Genomic DNA, 21,409 nt, shown 5'->3' with positions numbered 1-21,409 from the left:
TCATAAACAATTAAACAAGAAGAAAGCCCCAAGAAGCTAATCAACTTTGACAGTAAGGATAGAGAGGAGCCAGTTAATTGTACCAAGTGGGAGAGGGAGATGGAAAAGGGAATGAAAACATTTTGCCTATTTCCCATTTACCAAGTTTTCTACATGTCTTTCTTGAGTTAGCAACAAGGAGTCAGGTTGTTTATCTCAGAGGGCCAGATATGGCCTTGAATCCCTTGTCCAACTGCACAATTTTCTGAAGGCTACTTACTATCTGGATGTTGACTCCTAAGCACACCTACTGAAATGTATGGCCATTTAAATCAATGTTTCAAAGCAAACATAAATAAGAACATAAGAAGAGCCCTGCTGGATCAGGCCAAGGGCCCATCTAGTCCAGCTTCCTGTATCTCACAGTGGCCCCACCAGATGCCTCTGGGAGCACACGAGACAACTAGATACCTGTCTCCTGATACCACTGCCCTACATCTGGCATTTTGAGGTACCTTCCTTTTAAGTCTGGAGATTATACATCCCTACCACGGCTTGTAACCTGTGATGGACTTTTCCTCTAGAAATCTGTCCAATTCCTCTTTTAAAGGCATCTAGGCCAGATGCCATCACTACTTCCCATGGCAAGGGGTTCCACAGACTAACAGCACGCTTCTGATATCAACAACATTTCTGATATCAGGAGAGGCAGAGATGGCCTAGGACTAGAGAAAATATAAAATCTTTCTGTAAAAATGTTCTTATTTCTTAAATGATGTCATACACAGTAGCCTGTGTAAAATCTAAAATGCCTCAGATTTTCTTATTGAAAAACTTGAACATAAAATTCTGAAAATCCTGAGAATTAAATATTTCTCCCTCTTTATCTACAGTATAACCCTCTGAATCAGTTGTTTTAAAGGAAAACCCTAATAAGACAACAGGAAAGCTGCTGGATAGCTCAGCGGCTTGGGTCTCTGGTTGTACAGCCAGAGGATGGGAGATCTCCTCTGTGCCTCCTTGAGAGGGGCTGGATTTGATGACCTTCCAGCTCTGCAGTTAAAAGTTTATTATATAATATTATTATAAATCTGTGTACAGAATGAAGTTCTACCTTCTCACCCTTTCAGGGTCTTATACAGTATATCTGAAAATTCAGGGTTGTACAACCCTGCGCTAAGACTCCGCCACAAGCAGAAATGTTCATTCAAAACTGTTGTTGTCCTCAGTCATGTGATACCTGATGCTTCTAAAAATCATAGAATTAGAAATAATATCGAGAGCTCCTCTAGACTAACCCGATGATAAATGCAAATGTATAATGATGCCGCATCCTTGGTTTGCAGCACAAGCTGTCTTGGCTTAAATACATTCCATTAAAAAGTTAGTCTTTGAAGGCTTTTGCGGGGGGAGGGGGGGAAGCATTCTGAAACTCTGGAACAAGGGCTCACAATCAATAACTGGGCAAAGGTAGTGGTGCACTTCAGAAGCCACATACTGTGCCAGACATTCTAGAAGGGGAGGTTTCTCTAACAGCACCTCATGTTCTGATAAGCTTGAGCTAGGGGTCTCTGAGCAGCTGCTCCAAAAGGACACAAACGTCGTCCCTGCCCGTGCAAATGGAATATTCCTATAAAATATTCAAAGAAGCAGAACCAAAGCCTTGCGGCCAAGTATGCAAAGGACCAGACAGCCATTTTTTCCTGGGACTCAGCTCCAGAACAACCCACGCTGGCACTTCGAAGCACCCCAGGAAACACGAACGAGGAGGAAGGGGCGTCCCCGGTGTTGTGAGAACCACCACATGCAAGCAGGTCGCCCTTCCTCGGGGCCTACCTGATACACCAAGGAGGAGGCGTCCGGCCGTGAGCCGATGGTGGCCACCTGGTCCCCGTGGTAGGCCCGGCTGAAGGCAGCAGCGGCGCCCGCCCGCGGGCAACGAATAAGTGGGCACAGGCGGCACTTGAGTCCCGGCAACATCGCGGCGGGAGGTGGCGGGACCGACACCCCCACCCACGCGCCCCGGGAAAACCACGTCTCGGGCCTGGGACCAACCCGGTGGCTCCACCCCCACCCTCCCTGGCCGCAGCCAGTAGCGAGCCGAAGGGAGGCGGCCTAGGCTCTTCGAGCGCCGCCTGCTTTCGCCTTCCCCCTCAGAGCGGTGGAAGAGGCGGACGAAGAGAGCGGTGGGGGTCCGAAAGCCGCCCCGCGACCCTTCCGTGCCGCACAAATCCCGCCGAAGGAAGCGTCTCGTGTCTCCCTTTGCCGGAGGACCCCCCGCCCCCGCCCTGGGGCAAACTTAGCGCTGAAAAAGTCGGCCGGCCAGTAGCTCCTTGGTGACCTCGGTTTTTCTGCCGCAAGAGCCTGTGTCACGGGCATTCACAAAGCGAAAGTTCGCCTTGGCTATTCGGCCCCTCCACTTGGAGGTAGACTGCCTCTGGGCGTGGAGGCTCCACATGGCTGCATACGACAAGGTGTGGCCCTCCAGAGGGTGGACGGCCACTTCGGAAAGCCGTCCAACAGCACGCCCTTTCTCCAAGATCCCCTACCCTGTTCCCGTTATTCCAACCTAGCCCCCACTCCACCCCACAACTGTTAGAACTGGTTGAGCAATGCCCACTGAGCACACTTAGGGAAGAAGGTTTTCTCCCTCTAAAATGCGTTTTTTTAAAGCCCCGATATTTGTTGTATTTTTCACAACCCCCGACCTGGAATTCCTTAAGTCACTCTAGACTGACGTTGGATGAGGCACAATTAAAGTAAGGATGTTGTCCTGCATTTCAACCAATGATTTTTAACAGCATTTCTTGGTTGCTTCCTTTTTTACTGATTACAATGAACCTTGTTTTCATATAGTTCATTTTTACAGAGTTTCCCTTTTGTCAACTGCTGTCGGTTCCATGCAGTATATTGTTGGTGGTGCCTTGTAGTGTACTGTAATAGTTAAACTGCAGTACAGCAGCCAAGATTCTGCTTGTGACCCGAATTTGAACCAGATGGGATCCGGTAGCCAGCGCAAGGCTGACTCAGCCTTCCTTCTGATGTCAGTAAATTGAGTACCCAGGTTGCTGGAGGGCAAGTTGTTGTTTGCATAATTAGTGCTCTAAGCACTATGGGGCAGTGTATAATGAGCATACAGTACTTTGCTTTTTAGAGTATTCCTTCATCTATGCAAGGTGCTTTCTGTGGTTACCAAACTTCACTAAAATGTGGGCAATACAGCAAAGAGTCTTTTTAATCATTAGGTCTTTCTCGTTTATAAAAAACTCCATTTGTTTAAAGTCACAGATATCCACAAGTGTCCAGCATTTTAAAGTTGTATGCATGTGCTCCTTCCAGCTCCTCCAGCAATGCTGGGGCCTCTCTAGAGAGCTACAGTTGACAGCTACATTAAGTTCATGAATTGTGTTAACATTGAGAAGATTGTAGCAGTCTAAAATGAACAGGAAGAGGCAAGTAAAGTATGTACATGTCTTCCAGAGTTATGACAAAGTTTGCATACGTGATACAGTATGTGATTTTTGGTATCACCTGGCAGGACAAAGTTCCTGAGCCTGGAGGCATTTTGAAGAGACACTTGTCCAGCAGGTTGAGGCAAAGAGGCAGTCCGGAAACCAGCAAAATCAGGGAGCTAGCCAGGGGACAGATTATACAGTATTTGTCTTCAGTGCGGAAGGGATTGTCGCTCTCTAATTGGCCTTCTCAGCAAAACCAGACTGAAGGATACCTAATCTAAGTTGACAATATCATGGTGCTTAGAGACACTGTATCTGCTCTGATTAGTGTCAAAACCTCTTGCAAAAACCAAGAGAGCAGCCTATGGATCATATAAGTCAGGGCTAGATTTCAAGATGGGGATATTCGTATTCATAAATTAATATGAATATCCCCATCCCAGCTGAACCTAATAAGTTCCGCTCACATGTCCCGGCACCACTAAGGTCTCGCTTTTTCCATCAATGGCGCCAGGAGCTCTGCTGTCTCCCTGCTCAGCTGGCCACTCAGCAGCTGTGCAGGGAGAGTCACCCTCCCGCCCCCTGCCTGGAGTGGCCAGCTGAACACGGAGACAGCGGAGCTCCTGGCACCATTGGCAGGAAGAGCGGGACCTTCGTGGCGCTGGGACATATGAGTGGGCGGTCAGACCCCTGGAGGCCATGCCCTCATTAGGTCCAGCTGGGATGGTGATATCTGTATTTGTTTATGAATATCCCCATCTCTAGCTAGATTACCTGCAACTGTTCACTAAACCTAATCAGAGAATGAATGGTCAAAACAAGTCCAAATTACATTTTATAGTTATCCCCAAACCTCTAGGGATAGATCTGAAGTGATGGAACTGATCCACACTGACTTTGTTTAGGATCTCCAGTATCATTCACTGAACCCTGAATCACAACCACTGAAGAAAAACTTTACAAATAAGTGGTACAAAATTATTTTATTCACATAATTTACACATATATCACAACTACTTTCTTTGAAACAGAAAGTTTACACATGAACATTACACACATATAAAATGTGTGTCAAATATTTTCAGGAAACCCAATCCTTATCAGATTTTAATGGAAATGAAATGCCCGGTTCCTTAATGTGGGATATTCGGTCTCTGTATGTCATTAATACAGTATATAGAAATAGTCATTGCAGAAATAAATCTGGATGTTTTAAAGACATTTAAAGGGACAACCAAGAGAACATGGTTTACAATAAAAATTAACAGCTCTCTTGTCCTTTCTATTTGGCAAGGAAAGATAAGGCACCTTGTATTTTTCATTTATCAGGTGAAGTCCTGTTACTTAATGATAAGAGTACTAAGTTGCACTACAGTAGGCCCACTAACTCAGTGGGAATTTGGTGAGTCAAGTCCTCCATTACTTCAAATGTGCCTACTCCAGTTGCAACTTATTTTAACATAGTAAGTCTCAACTAGTGTATTTGGATCAAGGGAACTTAAAGAGGACTCAACTCAATGGGCTGATTCAATGGGCCTACTGCAGTGTACCTTAATGCACCAAGTAACAGGATTTCAGCTCTAGAATTGCTGAAAAATAAACTTACTTTGTATTTTAATCAAAATTTGTTCCAGCCAATTGCATTTTCAGTATACTTCTTTCATACATAACATGACGAAACACATTTCCCAGCTGGAACTGATTCCACTTTAATTTTTAACTGAAAAATGTTAATGCTTCTCTGAGTCTACTTATCTAAACTTACATTTGGTAAATGATTCATATTGGTTTATATGTCTTGTTCTGTTTCCTCCAGATAATAATACATTAAAACACAAATCTTCAAATATATCAAGATTTGTCAAGTCTAATAATTAAGATATTGATTGATAAGGATGATACATTTGGATAGGTCCAGACTTAGTCATAGAGAATACTGAAATCAATGTTATCCATTAATAACTAACTTAAGTCCCATATGTTTAAAAGGGTCTACTCTGATTATGACTCATGTCTGGATCTAGCCTGTTGCTTTTGTGGTAAATGAAAAACATATGCAGTGCTCTTCACATCAAATTTAGTAAGCCATTAATTTTATTTTGGGTTGATACTTGCAAAAAATAAATAATCTATGACTCAGAAGTAGCACTTAATTACATAAAATCATATATACTACTGAACAGCTGCAACTGAGAGTAGTGATGTCATAGAAACATGTACATTTGTGGAGAATTCTGTCCAATTACTACTCACAGGAGAAGAAATAGGAAGAATGCACAAAATAATATTTCTTCTTCAGACTGAATCACTAAACTGATCTAGAAGGGTTTCCAAATGGAATATGTTCATTTTAGAAAAAATATGATCTACTGAAGCTATAACTGCTTGGGAGACAAAAATCTATGCAGGTTACAAAAGGAAACCAATTGCTCTCATGGTATGATAATTTTATGTTCTTAATCACTGATTTTAACTTCTAGTTTACCCCTTTCAGTGGTGTTGTACAAGTAGTTTTAAAAAAGCTTCATGATACCGGAACCCATTGTTTTTAGCATCTCGTTTATAATTTTTAGTGCTGGGATAATGTTACATTCTTCTTTGTCTCTGAGGCAAAGAATTAACCTGGGATAGTTATCTTTATGTATATTCACCTTAAATAAACTTGTTCACATTTATCTCTGTACATTTGAGAGGAATTAAACATTACTTTTTTGAACCAAGCTATGAATGTATTTATTATAAAAATTCATCAAATAAGCTGATTCAAAATGAGTCATGTACTTATTACACTGAAATGTTCAAAATTCACCTATTTACAGAGATAAATGATCCTCCCTCTCATAAAAGCTTACTTCACAAAAAGAAGTATAGATAATTTACAGGCAGCACCCATAAACGTACATAATATATTTAGGTGGTGTGTTTATGGTCAAACAGAAATTCTCCATTGCATTTCTAAAATGTAGGCATGCATCTAGAAACTACTTGTACCAAAATCAAACAGATCAGATCAGTTGGATCTCCTGTGGATATGGGGGTCTTTAATACCAGACACTTCTTAAGTTTTTAGATTATTCTGAATCATCCACCTCCATAAAAATATCACTGAAGAAGTACTCTGAGATCTTTGTTGGCTCCTCTTCTTTTTCCTGCTCTTTAGAGGAACCTTCACTGTCAGATAATTCAGAAGAAACCTAAAAAGAAATATATTGCATTTTCAGATTTGAAATCCCTATTGTTAAGTACTGTATTGTTACCAGCCTGATAAGTTACCACTTGCATAGTATTGGAATACAAGCACATATTGCCACATGTGATCTTGTTCATGTGTTTCATAATATGATATCCTATACAAATGATGATGCACTATCAATCTTTCAAATAAAGAAAACCTTCAGATTGGTTACAAAGGTTGGCTTTCTGTTTGCAAGAGTTCTTTATGTGTATATAACAGCCTCAGCTCACAAGGTGGGACAAGAGGCAGTTTTTGCCATTTTCCTCCATAATGCAGTCCCTTGCACCTGTTCACACACTGTTGTTTAGTCCTGCCCAGTTCTCCATAGCAGATTTGCCAGGAAAATTGGCAAAAAAAATCCTCTTTCAGTTTTGTTAGGGGGCTCTGGGTCTATTCTTGCTATCAGAACAGAACTCCATTCAGAGATACTTTGATGAGGGTCACATATTACCTGAACAAGTTTAGCTAGTTTCTTATGTAATTTTACTGATCAGAAATAATTCAAGCAATTTTAAATATGTTACATTTAAAATTCTCATAACCTGATACAGTTTAATTTTTAAATCTTAATTAAGGTTTTAGTACTCTGATACATATTATAATTTCAACTGTACAGTCTTGAAATGCAATGAAATAATTTTATATTAAGTAACTAAAAAATACAATTCTCCTAAGAAGCAGCCACAGAGCACATAAACCGGAACTATGCATGAGAAAATTCTAAAGACTACCTATTGGAATGTCTGAATTAATAATAGCCAGGAGTTTTCCTCTCTTGAGTAAATTTTGACATAGCTGAAGGCCAACAGTGAAGGCAGAAATGTTTGGTTTTTGGATTCTCACTTAGGTATTTGGTTATTCAGCACTGGATTATGGCTTGTATAATTATATATCAAAATCCTGATAGATCCTAGAAACCAAAAGGATCAAAAGATTAGCAAGCCCTTCCCACTTTAATTTGGCAAGTGTAACAAACAAAACGACAGGTTGCCCACCTGTAATTGTAGTTCTTTGAGTGGACCTCTGTGATTCATACCCTGGGTGATCCGCACTTGCATGGAGCCTCTTCGGAAAGTTCTAGAGCTTCTGCGGTAGCAAAAAACAAATCAGAATAAGGCTCCTCCCTCCTCGTATAAGTACCTTGGCGCCAAGGCTCCCCTTTCAGTTGTGTCAACCGCCGCTTCATTAAGCAGAATGGCATGACAGAGGGGACGATGGGCGGGATTTCTGAATCACAGAGGTCCACTCGAAGAACTACAATTACAGAATGGGTAACCTGTCATTCTTCTTTGTGGCCTCTGTGAATCACACCCTGGGTTACCCAGCTGTCTTACCCAGAGGCAGGGTGTCATGCCAAGGTAGAGGCTAGAACAGCACGTCCAAAGGCCGCATCAGACTTCTGCCGGAGCTCAAGTCTATAATGCTGGATGAAAGTGGACGGCTGTGCCCAGGTGGCAGAGGCGCAGACATCTGGAAGAGGTACGCCGCGTAGGAATGTTGTAGAGGTTGCCACTGCTCTGGTGGAGTGAGGGCAAATCACTTTTGGGACTGGTTTGCATGCCACCTGATACGCGAGATCAATGGTTAAAGTGCCCCATCTATAGTTTGAGACATCACCTGGCAACCTTTAGTAGGTGGTTGGTGGCTTATGAAAAGTCGAGGTGAACACCTGAAAGGTTAGGTATGTTGGACGTAAAAGGCAAGGGCTCACTTAACGTCTAAAGCAGGGATGGGCAATTAATTTCTCTAGGGGGCCACATTAAAAATCAACTGTGTTTGGGGGCCGAACCAACTTTATTCAGGTAAAAAAAGACTAGCCCTGGTGATGCGAGTCAAATGAGTGTTCCTTTATGAGCAGAAACTTTCAAAGAGAACACGAACTGGGAGCACACTTTAGATTTATGCTGTTTAGGTCCTTTAGGCGGAAAAGGCTCCGGAACCGAAGAGGCTTTGGTGGACATCTGACATTTAGTAGAGGGCTTCGATATCAAGGATTTCGCTATCAAGCGTTTCGATTTATGGGTTTTTGAAGTTTTAGATGAAGTGAATGGAGCGTCGGAGTGGGATGGTGTGGTCGATGGACGTTGTTTTTGTTGGATGGTCAAGCAATCTAGATGTAAATTTCAAAGGGGAAGGGCCTACAACACAAACTAACTTGTTTGCTTGTTTGTTTACATACTGACCAATTAGAGAGTTTGTTGTTGTGGGGCTAGGGTAGCTCCACCCCTGTTTCCGGCCCTCCTGGCCATGAGGTGATTCAACCACCATTGTTGGTCAGCATTCCTGCACACGCTCTTCACCTGGAAAGATCTAAAGGTTCCATGCCGGCCCACTGAGCCTGGAGACCCCTCCAGCCACGTGGGGCCAGACCAGAAGAACATTGTATTCGCTATTTTTATTCCTGTATCTACCTGAAACCTTCTAAATGCTTATCTTCGTGAGTACAATATAGATTTCTTTCTTTTATATAAAAGGGCCTCCTGAGTGTTATTCTTGAGTGCTAGTGTTTGGTGAGGGGCGGGTACAAAGAGAAACTTCTAGCTAATTCTGCCTGAACCGGCTGGCACTTCTGCTGTGCATTTGTACTGGAATTCAGTACAGTACCAGAACTCTCAACAGTTTTGAGGCTTCAGAAAAAGCCTTTTCCATTGCTTTGGTTAGTGAAGTGGCCTTAAAAGGAGTTTGGGCCATTTTGGTTGGTTGAAGGGATTGTTCCCAAAGACGGAGTTTCAATCTGGATAAGCAAGAACGGAGGACTCTGCACTTGAAGTTCTTACAATGCTGGCAGGAGGACGTCTGGTGTGCCTCTCCCAAGCAAAAAAGACACTTGGCGTGGCTGTCGGAGAGTGGTATTTTGTTATCACAGACCATGCAGTGTTTAAACGCGCCCAAAGAGGCCATGAATAGGAGAAAATAATTTGAGGAGAAAAAACAATGATGGGGGGGGGGGGGTGCTGCAGCCAGAGGCCAATCAAAGTAGAAAAGAAAAAAACTCTGATTGGTAACAGGAAGGAATCAAGATTAAACTCTCTTTCTCTTTTACTCATGGAAGCAGAACTATGAGGCTCTCAACGCAGCGGTTGAAAGAAACTGAAAGGGGAGCCTTGGCCCCAAGGTACTAATATGAGGGAGGAGGGGCTTTATTCTAATGAGTTTTTGCTACTACAGAAGCTCTAGAACTTTCTGATGAGGCTCTGTGCAGGCGCGGATTACCCAGGGTGTGATTCACAGAAGCCACAAAGAAGAATTTAAAGTATAGTAGAATCTGTCTTGATAAGACACTGCAGAGCTTGGTGGCTTACTGATAAAATAGAGTCAAAGCAAAAGAAATGGAAGATGAACTTCATAAAGGCATTGAACAATATTTCTCTTCTGAACAGATTAAATACCCTGTAAGGATAATCCCATACCTGAACAGTAGAACAGCTTCCTTTCTCACATGTGGAAGAAGTTGGAATGGCTGATGGAAGGGAAATGTTCTCTTGAGCTTCTTTGTTGTCTTCTCTTGATGAGACTGCACATTTAGGAACCCTTTCAGAAACAACTGTATCCGCTCCCTGGTGCAACTCTTTACTTGGTTTAATGGTTATTTCATCAGCATTATCTTTACAGATTAAAGGTAAAAATCCAAAGGATCTTTGACTGGACCTATTCAATATAGTTAAAAGTAATGCAAGTATCAAGAGAAGTGTATCTTAGAAGTATCAAGTAGAAGAGTAAGATAACAATGCAAGGGGATGAGAAAGCCCTCCCCCAATCCCAATTGCTAGAATAAGTAAGAACTGTAATTAAAAAGACCAAAGAACCAAACATTTGAGAAGGTAAGCTCAGTAATTGTTTATGAATATCAGTTCTATCCTGATGAAGACAGGAGGCAAAACTGAATGGGAGAAGCTACAGGCTCCAAAGCCAAGTAAATCATGCTAGGGCAAACTTTATTGAAGGAACAAAAGTGGCTGAAGAGGGTAATATTCAAAGCCGTTATCCATGTAAGTACCCTGTACAAACATTTATTTTTGGTATGTCAGCCTTAAATCAGGACTCTGCCTTGCCACCATGTTATATAACATTGTGTAGAAAGCATACAACATTGTGAAGAAAGGACACAACATACTAAAACATCTGGTAGACAGATACCTGGATAATGGTGGTTTTGGAAAGGCTTCTGTGCTTCTATCTCGTTCAGAGTGTACAGATTTAAAAGTATCAGTAATATTTATTTGCTTCTGCATTGTTTCTGCTTTTCCCACATTGAGCATCCTTAACATTTGCTCATCTGACGTAGCTGCTTCTCCAAACTGCAGAGCCCCTAAATTTAGAGAAGACTGAGACTGCTCTTCTTCTTTCGCGTATAGTTCAGGTACTAAACTAGAGGTAGATACAATTTTCTTTGAAATGTTCAACTTTTCTGAGTTTTTTTCTTAAAAGAAAGGAAACAAAGAGAAACAAAAAATTCTGTTACTTTGGGTGTGCTACAACTGAATTACATATTACTCTATGTAAGCAACCCATCTCTCTTCTTTCTCTGTATATGTATTCTTGTACAAATATGTATTAACTACCAAATAATAGATATTTATCATTCACCGCCCATGTTCAGTTAGTTCCAGGAGCCTCAAGCAGAAGCTCATCCCAAAATGCACCCCTCAAATATGCCAAATGATAAAGTAGCATTGAAAACAGGAAAGGGGGGGAGAAGAAGAGTTTCAAAAGGAGTAGTAAAAGTTACTTGAAGTAGCTTCAGCAGCTCTTTAAATCCTAAGCTTTATTAACAGCAGTCTAGAGACATTCTCCTGAATGCTACGTCTTTGTTTTAGGGAGTCAAACAGATATTTCACCTACCATCAGCTTGCTTTGGTATACATCTTAACTTAGGTGGGATCCCCTACATAAAAGAAAATACGAATAAAATAGGTTTCCTGGTGGTCCATCACTTTTATGGTGGATAGCTTCACAAAAAATCACAGTGCCTCTTTCCCTTAAGTAAAGCTCTATAAATACTGTCTCAGCTCAAAGGCATCAAGATAAAAATACAAGATAATAGGAAAAAAGGTAAATATGCTGAAGCAGTCTACAAGATTCATTCTGTTAGGATATTGACTGGGAAATATTACATATTTATTGGGGATCAAGATAAAATCTTGTTCCAAAACTTAACAAAATCCACTATTACATTTTTATCCTGAAAGTGGTATCAGAAGGTCCTTCAAATGATCAAGTGATCCATTAATTTAATACTTAGTTAAATCTTTTGTAGTATTTATTCTAAAGCCATTAACAGAACCTGCCCAGAGACAAATACAGTGGTGCCTCGCTTAACGGGCGCCCCGTTTAACGACAAATCCGCATAGCGATGAAGATTTTGCAATCGCAAAAGCGACTGCATTGCGATGTTTTAAATGGGAAAAAATCGCTTTGCGACGATCGGTTCTCTGTTTCGCTTACCGATTACCGCATAGCGATGATTTTCCAACAACTGATCGGCGATTCAAAAATGGCCGCCGGGTAAAATAAACGGCCGCCCACTGTGTTTAGGAACAGATTCCTCACTTACCAGGCAGCGAAAATGGCCACCGTATGGAGGATTTTCGCTTAAAGGTGAGTTTTAAGCCCAAAGGAACGCATTAAACGGGTTTTAATGCATTCCTATGGGCTTTTTATTTTCGCATAGTGACGAAATCGCTTTGCAGCAATTCTTGCTGCATGGATTATCGTCGCTATGCGGGGCACCACTGTATAGGGAAAATATAAATGAGCGGCTGTTGGCCTCCAATTCTTCTAAAGCACTGGACAGAATTCTGTTGTCTAGGTCAGCAGTGTTCTCAAACTTAGGTCCCCAGATGTTCTTGGACTGCAAGTCCCAGAAATCCTGGCCAGCACGACAAGTGGTGGAGGCTTCTGGGAATTGCAATCCAAGAATATCTGGGAACCCCAGTTTGATAACCAGTTGCCTAAGTTATAACCAGACAACAATGATGATATCCCTAGCCATGGCTGTGGCGGGCTGTGGCCATTACAGGTGAATTAAAAGCTTCTAATTCTCTCCCTGGCAATGACTTTGTTGTTGACCATGTTTACTATTTGTGCCAGCATCTGCTCTGAAAAAAAAAGTTGTTGTCTATTTTGACCTTTAATTGTTGCATTCCTATTGATCAAGTGTCTTGTATTCTCTGAGCATATTAAATACTGTATTTCTGTTGAGATGTATACGGTACATTACATGTAGTCTATGTTGCGTGTTTTAAATAAACAATGTATTCACTCTAGCAAAATTTTGTCAAACTATATCAAAAGAGGGGAAGAAAAGATTTGATACAGAAAAAAATCTCATAGCTAAAGAACCTCTTTAAGAACTGTTGTCAAAGATCTCAACAGAACAGTTCAACTACTTAGTTTTAGACCTTTAGAATTAGACATGGGGACAAATAAAAAATGAATTGCTAAATTTGTGGAAAATCTCTAATCCATTAAATATTCATCCCTTCAGGTTCATGGGTTCCAGAGACCCCCATGAATACAAAGGGATGAATATTTCTCCATTATATGTGTCCCTTCGTAATTAAAACAAAACAACAACAAAACCATTCTGCTTACCAGCCGATAGGCAGCCCCCCACCTCCACAGCCACCCACTCCCACAGTCTACCCCCACCCCCTTCCTCAGCCCCCCACCCCCACCCCCGCTGACACCCCCTTATCATAATCGTTGCTGCCACTGCCAAGGTCTTGATCAGGCCAAAGATAGCAGCTGCAGCTCCCTACCCTACATGAAGCCAAAGTAACCATATTTGCAAAGGGTAGCTGTAGAACGGGAAACTGGCTGCCCTTTGCAAAGATGGCAGCTTCAGCTTCATTTAGGGTAGGGATACCCTTTTTAAGGAGAATGGTGAGGTAAAATATTCAAAATAAATAAATACATTTCTTAGTTTAGTATGAACTGCAACCAGTACTCAGAAATGAAGCTGTGCCTGCTACAGCTATCAAAACAGTATTCCTGACACTTATTTCATGTGGAATTTCAAGTTACTTTCAATCAGGTGACAAAGGATCCAAAACACTCTCAATATAAATACTTTGTGATTCTGTGAATTAATCTCTGACCTTATTGGAGTTTTCCAGGTCTTCCCCAGTAGAAGAAGCAGGTCTTTTCTTCCCATGAGGATCACAACTTCCTTCAAGTGCTACAGGGCAGCTTTCCAGACTCTCCAAGGACTCTGAACTCAGATCTGTTAATTCTTCTGATGAGGATATGTGTCCCTCTTCTCTTTCTGTAGAGCTGTTGATGGAGACAGCACTTTCTTCCACAGTAGCTGTTATGGATCCAGGGCTACACAATATTACCATATGAAATGTGAAATTATTAAGATTTAAGATTGTTATTACCAGCAATATTATAAACTCATTTAAAATTGCACTGCTCATCACCTTTACTTCTTGAAGAAAGTTCTACTGATATCAATAAAATTTTGTTGCAAATAACAAGAGCAGGACTGAGCAAAATTCAAACTGCATGTGGTCCCCTAGAGGCCCAAATGTGGCACTTCTGAGACCCTCAGCACTACCAATACCCCATTTTAAAATTTAAAAACTTGACCAAACCCCCCTTTTGTACCCTCTCTGTGGGCACGCAAGCCACGCCGATGCTGCTGCCCATGCCGACCCAGTGTGAGGTGCGGCATCGCGCTCTGCCAGGGCTCAGTTTGAGCTCATGCCGTTACCTCATCCCCTGCCTGAAGGGAGCCCACAAGTGGTGCTGGAGGAGGTGAGTGGGCGGCGGCAGGAGAAGGAGGCAGAGGCCAAGGAGGAGCTGCACCTGGACATCCCTCAGTGCGCATTGCAGCTGCCCATTGACTGTGGCTCTGGCACCACAGGAGAGCGAGTGAGCAGGGCAGAGCACAGCACAACACAGGTAGCCCAGGCAAGAGCCCAGTCTATATTTGGGGAGGGGGGAAAGGCACCCCCTGGCCGCCCTCCAGAGGACGCGCTAGCTCAGAGGGTGCCCACTTATTGGGTAACTCAGGAATTGAGGCGTCTGGCTGCAGAGCCAAAGGTTGGGGGGTTGATTTCCTCCCCCCCCCCCCCCCCCAGGAGCTGGACACGATGATCTATGCAGTTTGGGAACTTGAGCTCAAAATGGTTCTCCATCACTGCTCTAGGACAGTGGTCCCCAACCTTTTCCAAACTGTGGACCAGTTGGGGGGTGGGGCCCGTGGGGGGGGCGCCCTTGAATGCATCCACGGATGGGCATGGTGCACTTGCAGGTGAGTGGGATGCACTCATGCATATGCACAGGTGAGGCATACATGTGCAGATGAGCAGGGCACCTGTGCGTGCGGGTGGGCGGGCTGTGCGTGCATGCGGGGGCGGGAGATCTGTCTCCGCGACCCGATCCTGCAAAGGTCATGGACTGGCAGCGGGCCGTGCCTGCTCTAGGAGGTCATGTCTTAAAGTGCCAACATCAAAGTTCCCACCAAACCAAAATTGTAATTCCAAAAACCTGGCCACTAGACGTATGAAAATTTTAAATTTTTCAAAAAGCCTTTTTAAAATAAGAAAGTACTTTGGAGGCTGGCAGGACAGGCTGCAAAAGAGGGAGTGGTGCTCGAAGGTCCAGATGGACATGTGCAGCCCTCAGACCTCCTGAATTTGCCCAACCCTGAATGTTTACTTGATTGGAATAGGGCAGTAAACACTATTCTCACCATGGAAGTCTTTCAACTTCAAGAAATTCTGGCCAGGACAGCTAGTGGTGAAGGCTTCTAGGGGTTTTCGTTCAAGAACATCAGGAGACCAAAGGCTGGAACCACTGCTCTAGAAACAGCCTGAAGATCAAGTTTCTTCTTTACTTGTTAACGGGACCCCAAGAGCACATTAAGGCCTGGCAGTTCTTTGCCTGGTGCCATTACTGGTAGAAGTGGCAACACAGGAGATTCACATTTCTCTCCCGAGGTAAGGGAAACCCGGTGTTCAAACCAAGACATAACTCCCTTGTTAAGGGAACAGAGTAATGAATCCAGAAAAGAATCAGCAAGCCAACAGCCTCACCTCTTAATCTCCTCCCATAATCAGACCTTTAGGGCATTAGGGCAGGATGGAAATAAGGCTTTGGGCCATTTTAGGCTGAAGAATAAATAACAGTTCATGTTAAAGGGTATTATTACTTGCCTGTCATCTCTTGTCAGTTCCACTGCATTTATATTAGCTGAAGTGAACAATACTGGAGCTGGAAGGAGTTCTGCAGATGTTTGTTCAAGCGAACCAGGTACCCCTCTGCAGTCTTCTGTACCAGCTGGGATTTCCACCAAAGTTAAAATAAATGTTGGCTCCTCTTCTGTTGCTAGGTATTCTTTGATACCCAATTTCAAGATACAAACATGGATGGGGAGGAGAGAATTTTTAAAAAATATATAAAACAAAAATTCTGCACATTGCATTCTATTCTTAATCCTATCATAACGCTTTTGTTCTCATAAGCAAAGTTGGATGCAATTGCTCTAAGAGTGCAGGGTAGTTCCTTCTTCAGCTAATGAACACGATTCTGTTTTTTTGGTTCAAAAATAGAGGACAGGGCTAAATTCTGGGTCCTGGGCCAGATAATGTCAAGAGTGTGGCCACGCATCTGGAGCCACATAGGTAAAATCACACACTCTAATGGCACAGGCTCTTCACAGAAGTGCTGCCCTCAGGGAGAGAAAGAGAAGAAGAAGAGCAAAGCCATTCATTCACATAAGCACCAGCTAGGGGAAAAAGGCAAAGTCAGCTCCAAAAACTGACTATCATAATCCTCCTGCACTGACTGCACTTGCATTTGGAAAGCTTAACTCATCTGGTGCTTTCTTTCATTGGTGAGAACACAGAGTGGCCAAAGTTCTCGGCCATTCATACTAATCTGAGCTAAGCCGTGCAGGGCAATCTCTGTTGTTACAGGAATTTATATTTCCTTGTTTTTTTCCTTATTAAAGTAAATCAGTGTGTGTGGGGGGGTAGAATACTCAGAGAGGAAGGCTTTGAGGAGTGACACCTCAGATGCTTCATGAGCCAGACGGGGAGCTGGAAGTTGGTCTATCCTAGTTTTTAAGAAATGTTTCTTATTTATTTCATTGACATTGTATTCTGTCTTGCAAGGCATAATGTCCTTTGTACAATATATAATTACAAAACACAACATACAATATGTTGAGAGGAAACAAACAACATACAGCATAAAAGAGTAAACCAGATAATAAAAACAGGAACAGAACAGGAAAAAAGGGGGGTGGGGCTACCTAAAAATACCCACAATTATACTTTAAAAGATGGGGCTGTATTTTAAGTTACAAATACTTCTTAAGGCAGCTTTTTCAAAATGTTTTTTTGAGTTTTAATGCCAATTTAAAATACTTTAAAGTACTCCATAATGTGGGTTAGCAATGGAAGAGTTCCCATAAAGGCATTGAAAAGTTAACATATTTTGGTATTACCAATTATAACTTAGACATCTTTAAAATATCTAATAGACTGAAACTATGCCTTAGGTTACATGGTTCATAATGTGAAGACTTTTTTTTCTTTGTTTTTAAAAATTAGAGGCCTGAATCCAACCGGTAGTACCATTTAAAGTAGATCCACTGAATCAATGATATGTACATAACTTTGATTTTCCGTTCTGTAAGTCAGGGGTCCCCAACCCCTGGTCCACGGCCCACTGCCGCTCCGTGACCTTTGCAGGATCGGGCCACGGAGACAGATCTCCCGCCCCCACATGCATGCACAGCCCGCCCACCCACATGCACAGGTGCCCTGCTCACCTGCACATGTACGCCTCACCTGTGCATGTGCATGAGTGCACCCCACTCACCTCCAAGTGCACCATGCCCATTCGTGGATGCGTGCAAGGGTGCCACACCCCCATACGGAACCCCCCCAACTGGTCCACAGTTTGAAAGAGGTTGGGGACCACTGCTGTAAGTCATTCAATGGGTCTACTGTAATAGGGACTACCAGTTGGATTTAAGGCAGAATATTGGAATCATCCATTTAAAAGACTCCAAGAAAGCATGAAATGTCTGTTAAGGTATTTGCTGAATATAAAGCACTCTGCTCCTAATTTCCCAAAAGAGTTATGATTTTTATATTTTTCTCTGTTTTCACAGAAGCAAATAGAAATAAGCCTTATGGGCAGTTCTGAAAACAGTTGCATTTGACAAGATTGCCCCTACTCTCACTAAATCTCCAACACATTATTCAAATAGGTAGAATATGTAGATGTGACCATTCACCAGGTTTACTGTGAAGGGAAGATGGACACTCATGCAAAGCAACTGTGATCTCATAAGCACCCCAGTCAACCTAAGCAAAATTAGACCAAAACTGTTTCAAGTGATAGAAATCTTTGATCCTCATTAAAATAATTTTTAAAATATAATTAAAATAATTCTATTACAAATTGAAAAGCGGACCAATAATCCCATTACAAACTTGAATCTGGGATAAGAAAAAGCTTGATCCACAGTTGCATTCATTTCTCTCTCTTTTATTATCTAGCTCATAGATAAAGATTTTGTTCATATAAAGTTGGTTCTTGAAAGCACAAATAATTCATAATAAAAGTTCATAAAATGTACCTGAAGTAACCTCTCTGGTTACTGAAATACTGGACTGCTTCATTGCTTCTGTCTATAATAAAAATATTACAGTGAAAATGTCTAATATGTAAAATAACTGTAACATTGAGAAAATACAAATGATAATATAAAACAATGAAAATTTATATACTGCACATTTTAAATAACTGCACGTTCTATCTTAATGGTGTATAGTAAAGTATTTCTCAAATGTAAGCTGAAAACATCTTAGTAAATAAAAACAGTGCCCTCTCTTCAGAAAGACACTGCTGAAAAACAAAGAAAAAAGAGTCTCAATAAAAACTAAAACCCCATAAAAAGAATATCTGAATGGAGAAAATAAATCTAATGTAATGTTAACCAAGAACAAATCTTCTGTACAATTTTACCATAGAATTATTGAGAAAAAATAATTATCCTTTGCCTATAGGATAATCTTTGCCATAGGTCAGAGGTCCCCAACCCCCAGTCTGCAGCCTGGTGCCGATCCGTGGCCTGAGCCGGACCAGGCCGCGGAGACAGACCTCCCACCCCACCCCACCCCACCCCACCCCATGCACTCAGCCCGCACAGCTGATGTGTGCATGCGCACATGCTCCAGCATGTCTGTGCAAGCACCACATCACAGTTTGCGCATGCGCACGAGCGTGCCCATGCAAGCGCTGCACTGACATTTGTGCGTGCGTGGCTCATTCATGTGTGTGTGAGAGAGTGCTCGTTTGGGCATGTGCACGAGCACGGGGGTGCCCGACCTTCCCAGCCGGACCGCAGGGTGAAAAAGGTTGGGGGACCCCTGCCATAAGGGACTGACAGAAAATATTGCTCAGTAATTCAAAAACAGCAAGTCCCTTCAATTATTCTAATTACTGCTGGACTCATTCAAAACAGCAAAGCCATGGACTGTTCCACAAATTACCTTTTATATCATTGATTTTTCTCACTTACAAATTGTGAAATTTCAAATGTACTAAAATAATTAAGCGGCATGTAAAAAAAGCAGTCCAGACAATGGATACTATATATAAAAATGATTTTTAACAGTTCTTCCCTGAAAGTGTTTGCAAAACAATTAACTAGCTTCAGCCGAGTCTGATAGCAAGGCCACTAATGATCGTTGTTGTAGCAGAATCCAAAAAGGTGACATCATTCCTGCCTGTCCATCACAGCAGCTAAGGGGGAGGAGCCAAAGATAGAGCAGGAGGGGCAGTTAGGGACAGTGGGAGTTAGGGAGAGATAGAAAGAGTCAGGGACCAGAAGATGTATAGAGAGTGTTAGGGTTTAGGAATAGATCAACGGGGGTTTAGGAAAGGAAATTAAAAGTAGAACACATGGAACCAGCAGGAAGGAACGTATAAGCATAACAAGAGAGAGATAAAATTGATAGCAAAGTGATTGACTGCATGATCCTAAAAGTATTAACACCTGAACCAACTCATATATGATTTTCCTGTTGAATAATAATAAAAGAATACTTAATCATAAACCTTGCTTCCTAAAGTATATGACCTTTTTGGGGTGGCAGCTCCTGTGTGGGACTTGAAGTGGTATTAGAGAATATCTGGTGGCAGCGAAAAGGGTGTGTGTTCCTTTGTGAGGCCCAAAGAAATAGGGGCAACAAAGGGTTGATCGCCACAGTTGTAAACAAAGGAGAGAACTGAAAGTGTATTGAAATAAGCAGAACATTGCAATGTGTTAGTATGACTAGTGGGTGACATGTGAGATTGAATTCTGACTTAAGTATTTGCCTACAATTTAAGTTCCATTTTCATACATTTTTCAGCATTTTGTACCTACAGTTTTTCTACAGCTGTAAGATGTTTGGATGTTTTCAATATTTGGGATTTTTTTTGTGCATTTGAAACATAGAAACAATGCAGAAAAATAAAGGTTGTAGACAAGCTGATGTTGCCTGGAATGATTACAACAATGAAAAGATGTATACTTTGCTACTAATATGAATGTTAATATGATTGCAAATGGTTATCTAATTTCATTCTGGAATTAACCCTTTTTCTGGGATACATGGCAGCTGTGATGAACACTGGCACTGATATTTCTGAGGTCTATAAAGTTTTATAGGGCTCTTAAGACAATGTTCAGGCATCAGACTCTCTGACCTGACACACTAGTAACTAGCAAGAAAACAAGTCCAAATATTTGACAAACATACAGTCTGATGAGCTTTTTCACTGTCAGTAACTATTAGCATGACAATAAAAGAAAAACAGGCCTTCAAATGTCTACCTAGAAACGTAGGTACCAGGTAAACTCAAAATGCAGTTCAGCAACAGTCATATAAAAAGCATTTTCAGAGGGACCATGGAAGAACAAGGAAAAGAAAGGTAATTTCATGTACATGTTATGTCTATAAGAAAGGATGTCCAATTTGTGCAGCGACATAATAACAGTAAGAGTATCAGAACATACCAGCTTTTACGGTTTGTTTGCAATAGTTTCCCCCTTTAATCATTGCTCATTAAGTTGCTATTTCAGTCATACAGAGCAACAAATAACACTTCTTACCTCTGCAACATCAGCTGCAGCTAGCTGGTGTCCATCAAGACCAGACACTGGGTCATCCATGTTTGTGTTGTGGCTAAGTGGCAGTTCTGGAAGGCAAGTTTCTGCTTCTGGAGAAGTTTTTGAAGTAACTAACTCCAGTGCAGCTTCCTGGGTTTCCTTTACCGGGTGCTCTCTATGGAAAAATGAACACAATTTATCTGTATAAAATATTTACCACTTAAACATTACAACATGATTTTATACTGCATGGTTTGAAACAAACAAACGGTGCAAGGTTTATGATCACTCCTTGTCAAAGTGATTAAAAATACTCTTAACTGTTATGGAGAACTGAAGCTACAGAACAGCTATAAAAATAAATACTAAATAAGTAAATTCAGTTCATAAGAATCATAAGCCTCTTAAAGTGGCCCACAAATTATCTGCATCAAAAGGTATGGGGGATGAAATGGAGAGTTTATGAAGTTTGTAGATGAATGTAAAAAAAAAAACCCTGTAACAGTAGATTTCTAACAATTTTAATAAACTACATCCTGCTTATGTGCCCGTTTTATAAAATACAATTTACTGCATATTTCAAAACACATTAGCTGAAGCACATCTGTGAGAGATGAA

At 41.7% G+C, this 21,409-nt stretch overlaps 2 protein-coding genes across 10 annotated transcripts in view; both read right to left on the bottom strand.

Annotated features, from left to right (window-relative positions):
* The window catches only part of MCCC2 (methylcrotonyl-CoA carboxylase subunit 2), a 43,670-nt gene extending 41,612 nt beyond the window's left edge, over positions 1–2,058 (bottom strand). For 2 of the 4 annotated variants that reach the window (XM_072992627.2, XM_072992628.2), the window contains exon 1: positions 1,816–2,058. In XM_072992627.2, the coding sequence (XP_072848728.2) occupies positions 1,816–1,959 (144 nt within the window). In that variant the 5' untranslated portion in view covers positions 1,960–2,058. The remainder of the gene's footprint in view (positions 1–1,815) is intronic. The other 2 variants (XM_072992629.2, XM_072992630.2) reach the window with 1 other exon arrangement.
* Positions 2,059–4,402: 2,344 nt separating this feature from the next.
* The window catches only part of BDP1 (BDP1 general transcription factor IIIB subunit), a 66,264-nt gene continuing 49,257 nt past the window's right edge, over positions 4,403–21,409 (bottom strand). For 4 of the 6 annotated variants that reach the window (XM_072992621.2, XM_072992622.2, XM_072992624.2 and 1 more), the window contains 8 exons: positions 20,795–20,966; positions 18,272–18,323; positions 15,834–16,026; positions 13,770–13,995; positions 11,512–11,554; positions 10,807–11,089; positions 10,080–10,317; positions 4,403–6,628 (listed from right to left, as the gene is read on the bottom strand). In XM_072992621.2, the coding sequence (XP_072848722.2) occupies positions 6,506–6,628; positions 10,080–10,317; positions 10,807–11,089; positions 11,512–11,554; positions 13,770–13,995; positions 15,834–16,026; positions 18,272–18,323; positions 20,795–20,966 (1,330 nt within the window). In that variant the 3' untranslated portion in view covers positions 4,403–6,505. Of the gene's footprint in view, positions 6,629–7,664; positions 7,756–10,079; positions 10,318–10,806; positions 11,090–11,511; positions 11,555–13,769; positions 13,996–15,833; positions 16,027–18,271; positions 18,324–20,794; positions 20,967–21,409 lie in introns of all 6 variants that reach the window. The other 2 variants (XR_013542227.1, XM_072992623.2) reach the window with 2 other exon arrangements.

This window comes from Pogona vitticeps, chromosome 2 (assembly GCF_051106095.1).
Source record: "Pogona vitticeps strain Pit_001003342236 chromosome 2, PviZW2.1, whole genome shotgun sequence".
NCBI classification, from domain to species: domain Eukaryota; kingdom Metazoa; phylum Chordata; class Lepidosauria; order Squamata; family Agamidae; genus Pogona; species Pogona vitticeps.
This window is presented reverse-complemented; position numbering and strand designations above follow the sequence as displayed.